Genomic DNA, 9,739 nt, shown 5'->3' on the forward strand with positions numbered 1-9,739 from the left:
GTCATCAAGGTGACATCAAGGTGACATCAAGGTGTCATCAAGGTGTCATCAGGTGCATCAAGGTGACATCAAGGTGTCATCAAGGTGTCATCAAGGTGTCATCAAGGTGTCATCAAGGTGCATCAAGGTGACAGGTCATCAAGGTGACATCAAGGTGTCAGTCATCAAGGTGACATCAAGGTGACATCAAGGTGTCATCAAGGTGTCATCAAGGTGACATCAAGGTGACATCAAGGTGTCATCAAGGTGACATCAAGGTGTCATCAAGGTGACATCAAGGTGACATCAAGGTGTCATCAAGGTGACATCAAGGTGACATCAAGGTGACATCAAGGTGACATCATGGTGTCATCAAGGTGTCATCAAGGTGACATCAAGGTGACATCAAGGTGTCATCAAGGTGTCATCAAGGTGACATCAAGGTGTCATCAAGGTGACATCAAGGTGACATCAAGGTGTCATCAAGTTGTCATCAAGGTGTCATCAGGTGACATCAAGGTGACATCAAGGTGTCATCAGGTGACATCAGGTGTCATCAAGGTGTCATCAAGGTGACATCAAGGTGTCATCAAGGTGTCATCAAGGTGTCATCAAGGTGACATCAAGGAATAGTGTCATCAAGGTGAATCAAGGTGTCATCAAGGTGTCATCAAGGTGACATCAAGGTGTATCAAGGTGTCATCAAGGTGTCATCAAGGTGTCATCAAGGTGACATCAAGGTGTCATCAAGGTGTCATCAAGGTGTCATCAAGGTGACATCAAGGTGACATCAAGGTGTCATCAAGGTGACATCAAGGTGACATCAAGGTGTCATCAAGGTGTCATCAAGGTGTCATCAAGGTGACATCAAGGTGTCATCAAGGTGTCATGAAGGTGTCATCAAGGTGACATCAAGGTGACATCAAGGTGTCATCAAGGTGACATCAAGGTGTCATCAAGGTGTCATCAAGGTGACATCAAGGTGACATCAAGGTGTCATCAAGGTGACATCAAGGTGACATCAAGGTGTCATCAAGGTGTCATCAAGGTGTCATCAAGGTGACATCAAGGTGTCATCAAGGTGTCATCAAGGTGTCATCACCATTCAGAGGACATGAACAACAACTCATTGATGAAGGTGATGAGAAAGTGTCTGCGCATGAAGACTCCTCTGCAGATTCTAAAGAGAAACCAGAAATACAAAGAGACAGTGGACCACCATTAAATAATTTGTGCCTTCAATAACAGAATGATTTTTGCTATGATGTCATTGAAGCATAAAAAAAGAAAAACAACTTTTGGATTTTCTGTGCCTCAAAAGTTTTAACTACATCAAGGGTCCTGGGTCTCCCCTCACAGCATCTGCTGCTGGATGATGGACTCCCTGACAGACGGATCCCAGAGTAGGATCCCAGAGAGCAGGATCCCAGAGAGTAGGATCCCAGAGAGCGGGATCCCAGAGAGTAGGATCCCAGAGAGCGGGATCCCAGAGAGTAGGATCCCAGAGAGCAGGATCCCAGAGAGCAGGATCCCAGAGAGCAGGATCCCAGAGAGTAGGATCCCAGAGAGCAGGATCCCAGAGAGCAGGATCCCAGAGAGTAGGATCCCAGAGAGTAGGATCCCAGAGAGCAGGATCCCAGTGAGTAGGATCCCAGAGAGCAGGATCCCAGAGAGTGGGATCCCAAAGAGCAGGATCCCAGAGAGCAGGATCCCAGAGAGCAGGATCCCAGAGAGCAGGATCCCAGAGAGCAGGATCCCAGAGAGTAGGATCCCAGAGAGCAGGATCCCAGAGAGTAGGATCCCAGAGAGTAGGATCCCAGAGAGCGGGATCCCAGAGAGTAGGATCCCAGAGAGCAGGATCCCAGAGAGCAGGATCCCAGAGAGCAGGATCCCAGAGAGCAGGATCCCAGAGAGTAGGATCCCAGAGAGTAGGATCCCAGAGAGTAGGATCCCAGAGAGCAGGATCCCAGAGAGTAGGATCCCAGAGAGTAGGATCCCAGAGAGCAGGATCCCAGAGAGTAGGATCCCAGAGAGCAGGATCCCAGAGAGCAGGATCCCAGAGAGCAGGATCCCAGAGAGTAGGATCCCAGAGAGCAGGATCCCAGAGAGTAGGATCCCAGAGAGTAGGATCCCAGAGAGCAGGATCCCAGAGAGTAGGATCCCAGAGAGCAGGATCCCAGAGAGTAGGATCCCAGAGAGCAGGATCCCAGAGAGCAGGATCCCAGAGAGCAGGATCCCAGAGAGTAGGATCCCAGAGAGTAGGATCCCAGAGAGCGGGATCCCAGAGAGCAGGATCCCAGAGAGCAGGATCCCAGAGAGCGGGATCCCAGAGAGTGGGATCCCAGAGAGTAGGATCCCAGAGAGCGGGATCCCAGAGAGTAGGATCCCAGAGAGCAGGATCCCAGAGAGTAGGATCCCAGCTCTCCTCAGCACTGAGCACCAGCCCTGGTTCTTCACAGGGCTGGTGCTGAACCCAATACTCTGCACCACAGACTAAGAAGAGACGCTTCATCTTACCTGGTGCTGCTGATGTGACGTAGGGCGGCCATCTTGGAGAGGTCAACAGCTCTTCTCAGAGTTTTACGTTTGGCAGGAGCAATGAAGTATCAACACATTTAATTAAAAACTCACTAAATAAACAGATTTTCACACCTTTTTTACTGGAAACCTTATAAAAACAATTGTCATTAAGCAAGGACATTTATTTTTTTAAAGTATTTTTGAATTAGATTGATGGTTCAGGATATTTATATATTCTTAGTGGAGAAATAAAATATTCTGACTTGAGATAAAAGTGTTTTACAAAGCACACAGCCACTCATAACCTTTTTTATATTTATTTAGTAACAAAAAAATAAACACAAAATAATACAAACATAGTGAAACAAAGAAGATTAAATATTGATATGAGATAATACAAGGCTATATATATGAACATGTACATACATAATGTATCAGTTTGGTTTCTGTTCAGCTGCAGAAGGTTTCGTCTCATCCACACATTGATCTGGTCTGAGCATCTATTCAGTGACTGGATGGGGTCAGTCAAGGGCCCCTCACACTCCGGCCACCATCTGCCCTCAGGGAGGAGCTTCAGGTCCATAAAGTACTGAAGTGTTCATGTTGTATAAACCCATCAGGTCATTTGAGCACCAGAAGGGAAGATGAGTGAAGAGTCTCACACAAAGACGCAACAAAGGTGGACAGAGAAGGAACTGAACAGGCAACCCACCGATTCCAGGACGAACTCCCACCAGTCACCACCATCATCCCATCATGGATGTAACTCTAATCAGTTTGTTTTAAGCTGCAGGTAGATTGTTTCCCTAAAACTTGTGAAAAGTCTGTTAAACTAGTCAATGTAACTAAATGTCCATCTTTTTATGGCGCCTGGTTCTTCATCAGTTTCCATAACCTAAAAAACATGTTTTATTCTGTGGTTCTCTGATTAGTGTCCATAACTTTTAGGTGAGAAGTTTAGATGTAATATATTATTTTGTTCAGACAGCAGGAAAACCTTAAAAAGAAGCTGCAGGTCAAACTTTTCACATTCAGTTCGTTCTCTGCTGTAAAAGCTCTGATGGAAACAGGTGAAGTGAATCAGTTGGAGCTGAACTTCATATCTTCTGTCTCAGTGCTGAAAGTCTCTTCCTGCTAGAAATGAATGTTAAATGTTCACATTTCAGGTTCTGGATGGTTTTCAACATTCATAGCCTGAAGTTCTGCTGCTGCTGCAGGAGGCTGGTTCTGTTGCTGTGATGAACGTCTCTGTTTGTTATAGAGCAGAAAACCTAGAACAGCAAATAGAACAACAAGGACTCCAACTGAGACACCAGCTGCTGTCAGTGTAGTGTTGGTCACTCCATCCTTCTTTTGTCCATCTTTGTTTCCTACAGAACAGAACCAGGTGTTAGTATAACAGGTAGGAGATAACTGAAGAACATCACCTGCTGATCAGACCAGCTGATTTCTACAAACTTATCAACATCATTAGAAAACACAAACATCTGATCTGATCCGTTTCTCTCTCATTAGTAACCATGAAGCAGCTGGAGGTTCTGATCCAGTCAGACTCACCTGGAGCAGAAACAAGCAGGGTGATGTTACAGATGGGTTCATTATCCAGCTCAGATCTCTTCCTGCGATTACCATCTCTGGGAAAAACTCTACATTCATATTTTCCAGTATCATTAATCGTCACGTTCTTCAGAACCAAAGACACGTCTCCATCCTTCATCTCTATGTCCTGTAGAGCCACTCGGCCCTTATAAGCTGGATGCTGACCCTCATTATCAAACCCGCCATCTCGATACAGAGCAACATGATCCTTTTCCCCAAGATCAGTTCTGCTCCAGTCTACGATTTTCACAGGTTTTTTCTCAGGAACTGTACATGGCAGAGTGACGTCCTGTCCAGGTTCAGTGATCAGCTGTGTCTCTCCTGCAGTAGAGGAAACAACACAGAGGTCAGAGGTCAGGGAAGAACATTGAGACTGGTTAAGAGTTTAACAGGTTTTTATTATAAACTGTATACAGTTAGAATACATTATAGACATCCATCATTTTCACCCATAAGAGGGCGCCAGAGATCTTATTGTGATCCATGGAGACAAAAGGATTTTTCAAACATGTACGCAAGAATCAAAGCAACACTAAAGGTGTGTTTTGGTGAGGGAATACCATCACAACATGATGGAAAGCTCAAAAAGGTAGATTTTACACAAATCACAAGTCCCTTTAATGAACCATGAGTGTTACCAACAGACAGATCCTGTCTTTGTAAATACAATTCATCATTTATTTGAACTTCTGCAGAGAATTAAGAAGGCCATAAAAGCCATAAAAACACAAAATCAGCAGTAAACACTGCAGATGGGTCATGGTGTAAAAGATCCAAGGAGTGAAATACTTTTTATAGATCCTGTGGGCCTTCACTGCCTTCTCTTTATCAATGATTGATTTATTAATTTTTTTTAACTAAATCACCCCAGTCCTGTTTTTATTCAGGTTTGGAAAAAAAAAAATCTTTTAATTTCAGTCAGATATGTCAGCACTGCTGTGACTGTATTACTGTATGTTAATTTAATTTGCATACAGACCTGAATACTATTGACAAAAAAAATAGAAATGGATATTTTGCTTATGTAAATCAACCCCTGCAGTGAAATAATTACAATAATCAGGAACATGATAAGCAATTCAGTCATGACTGATTCCATCAAGATTTTTCTTTCAATTGCTGTGAAGGTTATTGTCAAGTTTTTTGGCGTCTTCAAACCACCTCAGTTTCTGCCCAAACTTTTCTTTTCTTCTCCAAAGAGACGCAGGAACAACTCATCTCAGTGGCATCTTTTTATTTCTCTTTTGTCTTTAAATTACTTCAGTTTACAATACAAGACCACCATGTTTTTGTCTGAGTGGTCAGAGTGGACACAGAGAGGTCACCGAACAGGTCCAAACCTACAAACAAATGAAACAAAATGAATTACAAATCACAATGAGCTAATTAAGGAGTTTACCAGCAAATATTACCAATCTATTTTAAAGTTAACAATGAGTGAATACACAAACAAACTACATTCCAAACTTAAAGAACCCATCTCATCAATAAGGTTAATCTGGTCTTCTGAATGCAGATGAAATGATATAAACTGTTATAAACAGTTCCTACCAGTGGTGTCTCTGTGGAAGCTTGAAGCTGAGGCTCTTTGTCTGTAGAGATCATTCTGAGCACAGGTGTGCCAAGTTACCTTATAGGCTTCTGAAGGCCTGACAAGGGATGGGTGCGCTTGATTTTCTGTGAGGCGCGTGCCAGTTGGGTGGAGATGGTAATGCATTCACAAATACACCATTTGCTGTTTTAACTTGACAGTTACAAATGTTTTTTTTTTACTTTTTTGTAATTCAATGTAAACAGATAAATGATTTTATTGATATTTATTTTACTGTTTCATCAGCATGTTAGTCTCACTTCCTATCAGAAACAAACAGAAAATCATTTGAAATCTAAAATGATTGTTTACACCTGTAGAACAGTGAAGGCAGTGGCGGAGCTAGACTTTTAAACTTGCACAGAGAACATCGTGGAGCTCATTATTAATCATTATTAATCAGACTAAGAACAACATCTGTCAGAGGATCACCTCTGATCTGGACGCTTTAACGGACCAGAGGCTCTGGAGCCTCCAGCAGCTGATCCGCTTCTGCTGGTTTTTCTCCCGCTGAGGGAAGTGATGCGGATCAGGAACCGATCAGAGTTCTGCCGTCTGCTAATCACGTCATTTCCTGAAATGTTACCTGATTTCAAAAACGTTCTAACAGAGAAATAATAAATGTTTCGTTTGATGACTACAAATTGGAAATAAAATGATTTTTTCTTTGACGGACAATGAAAAACCTCCAGCGCCACCTCTGATCCAAACTAGAACATTGTCGGCCCTCTTCGGTTTTTTCTCTTTTTTGCGGAGGATCAATAAATAACTTATTGGTGTTTTACCATCACCACCAGGTATGAAGAGCTTTAGCCTTTGAGTTTCACCACAGCAGCAACTGAAACACCCAGGAGAAGAATATCAGCTTGTTATGAGTATAAAGGAGGCTGGTATCACGCCTGATGAAAATCTATTTATTTATGTCACATGGACTTATATAAAGTTTTATACATTTTCTTTTCATATATTTATTATTGTTTTTCTTCTTTAGATATTAGGTTGACTTAGAATGATTCCAAATAATGTGCAGGAATAACCTGGTGCTGTTACATGTCAATCATCAGGGGGGGCCAATCAGATGACAGGGGGGGCACTGGCCCCCCTCTGAGTAAAGGAGACCTGCTGCTGCTGTGCGGAGCTACGCAGGTGTGTTAGAATTATGGCAGCAAACCAGCAAATAACTTTTCACCGTTTCCCTCCAAACTAACTGACTGAGTTCAGTAAAGCTGTTGGATGCAGGTAAAGCTAGCTAACAGATGACTAGCTAATAACAATACAGCACCTGGAGTTTGCTAACAAGTAGCTTATAGGCTACTGATGCTATTTATGTTCAATAGTGGGTAATACTTATTACATTCACTTGAGTAATTTTTTGGAAAAAGGGTATTTCTAAGAGTAGTTTTACTGCACTGTACCTTTTTCTTTTACTTGAGTAATATTATTATTGCTATGTAGATTTATTTTGCCCCCACCCCCAAATAAACCGATGCCCCCAAAAACGTTTTTTGTGTCTCTAATATTTGCTATATTAAAAACACATCATATTTCATCTGCTATGTGTAATTCAGCAAGACAAAAGGTTTTGTCAACCAACTGAGAGACAGCTGGAGTCAGAATCACATCATTGACGGATTCATGTGGTTTACACAGAAGCTTTTGAAATGTTTAACATTTTGATTGTTACAGAATCTCATGTTGTTGATGTTTTTATCACTTGATAAAATCAGACAATAAAAGGCAGCTATGTGATAATTATTCACAAATTTTTTTTCTGAACTGTGAAACTGTTTTTAATTGTGGGCAAGCATTCAGCAAATACAGAATATGACTGGAGAGTTCCTCTGTCAGCAGTTCCATCACCAAGTGAGATACATTATATAGATTAATTAGATTACTGACCTTTTAACATATTTATATTTCGTAGAATGTTAATACCTGCTAAAAGATTATTTTCGAAAGGTAATATTAATCTGACAAGCCTGATCAGGACGTATATCCTAATTTATTGAATAAGACTTTCTGGCATTTACATGTAAGTTTTGGTTTTATTCTTAGCACTAGAAAAGAAACGGCTTCCAGTTACTGGGAGCATCAGCGCCCTAACCCCCCATGCCCTGACCCCCCGCGCCCTAACCCCCCGCGCCCTGACCCCCCGCGCCCTGACCCCCTGTGCCCTAACCCCCCGCGTCCTAACCCCCCGCCCTCCTGCTCGTCTTCATCCCCACTAACTTGCAACACAAAGTTACACCCTTGCTGCCACAATTCTCAGAATTTTATTTGTGAAGATTTTTGAAAACCATAAAGCTTTTAGCTTCTGAATCAGTTATTGTAATACTAAAAGTATAGATCCTTCAACAAAATGTAGATAAACTATGTTGAAGTTCATGTTCAAGTACAGTAGATCTGAGTGATGCTGTGGGATTTCCTGTCTAAAACCCAGATAACAACGTTCTAGAGTCTCCTGCCTCCTGCTGGCCTCTTTTAGAAAAACATTGGATGATAATTTAAAACAAACATCAACATTAAAACAGAGATATTACTCTGAATGACAGCAGCTCCAGTTACAATGTGCAGGAAAACACCTGGTTAAACCAGTTCAACCAGTTCTAACCTGGGTTAGTTATTGTAACTTTCAGTTTCCTACAATAAACTACAATAAACAGTTTCCTACAACCTAAATCAGCTGTCATCTTCAAGGACGCTGACAGAGTTTTGGTCACGTGACGCTGTAAAAAAACCATCTACAACAGAACGACGGACAGAGTTAAAACCAGCATTACAGTAGAGATTATATCAGAGGTCCATCAGATAAACATTATTTATCGTTTATTCTTCATATCTTTGGTAAAACTCACCGGCAGAACCAAACTGGACGAAGATCAGGAAGAACAGAACCAAGAACAGAACGATGAGCCGTGACGCAGCAGGTCCAGTCGTCATTCCTCGTCTTTTAGTTCCACCAGTTTGACTAACATATAGTTTAATTCTAGAATAAAACTATTTAACCTTCAAAGATAAACCCTGTTAGATCAAGTTGGCAACTAAACATGTAAGAAAATTCAGTTTAGAGGAAACGAAGCGTCGGCGTGGCGTCGACTGAAGGGTTGGTGGAAAGAAGAAGAAGGAGGAGGAGTTTAGAGGAGCGGAAATGAAACAACTGCGCATGTTCAGACAAATCAGCTACAACATGGTTTCACAGCAGGAACCACAAGGTTTCATCGTCCTCCACTGAACTTTCAACATGTACTGCTCAATGGTGCGTTTCAGGGCTGAAAGCTGCTCGGCTGTTTGAATAAACAGGAAACACAAAGTCGTTTGTTCTCTGTCATAAACAAAGTGACCTGGAAACAAAGATCAGCTGAACACCTGCAGCAGGTGAACATCTCAGGTCAGTTGGGCTCCAAAGAGCTGCGCTGTGGGCTGGTTTTCTAATTCTCCTTAAACATTGGGCCCAGTTATCACAATCTCTTAACATAATGCCAATCAAAGCATGTATCAACATTTCAAGTCACATGGATAACTTTCAAACAAGCTTGGACAAAGTTGAGCTATTTACATTATCCATTAAAAAAGGGTAATTAAACTAAAATACCTGGACCAGAATGCAATTTTACATTTTCTTTCTTCTTTTTATTATTATTATTGTTGCTGCCAGTTCTGCTTATTCTGGTCCTGCTGCTACTTTAACCTCAATCAGCTGTCAGACAGACATAGTGAAAAATAATAAAATCTTCATATGGGCCACAATCAGCTGATCCACAGCAGGTTATGTAGATGAGAAAATGTTAACACTGAATGAACCTTTAATCCTATTCATTCAGGAATCGGTTCTGTCTGCAGCTCCGTGTTTTTATAAACTGATTCCAGATCAGATTCAACTTGTTCATTTCTGACCAAACTGGTTTCAGTGGTTTCAGATTCTCTGGAAAGTCCCAAGGAGCTGCTCCTTGTTACAAGCCCCGCCCCCACCTGGAGGTCTGATGTCACTTCCTGTCTCTGTAGTCCTGCTATCTGCATAACTCACATTATCAAACATGTTGCTGCCTGTAA

At 41.8% G+C, this 9,739-nt stretch overlaps 2 protein-coding genes across 2 annotated transcripts in view; both read right to left on the bottom strand.

Annotated features, from left to right (window-relative positions):
• The window catches only part of LOC103460905 (uncharacterized), a 228,811-nt gene that overhangs the window by 44,547 nt on the left and 174,525 nt on the right, over positions 1–9,739 (bottom strand). The window lies entirely within an intron of this gene.
• The window catches only part of LOC103460908 (butyrophilin subfamily 2 member A1-like), a 33,546-nt gene continuing 26,609 nt past the window's right edge, over positions 2,803–9,739 (bottom strand). The window contains exon 3 of the mRNA XM_081599574.1: positions 2,803–3,869. Within this exon, the coding sequence (XP_081455700.1) occupies positions 3,655–3,869 (215 nt within the window). The 3' untranslated portion in view covers positions 2,803–3,654. The remainder of the gene's footprint in view (positions 3,870–9,739) is intronic.

The sequence above is a fragment of the Poecilia reticulata genome, chromosome 18 (genome assembly GCF_904066995.2).
Source record: "Poecilia reticulata chromosome 18, P_reticulata-male-v2, whole genome shotgun sequence".
Lineage (NCBI taxonomy): Eukaryota > Metazoa > Chordata > Actinopteri > Cyprinodontiformes > Poeciliidae > Poecilia > Poecilia reticulata.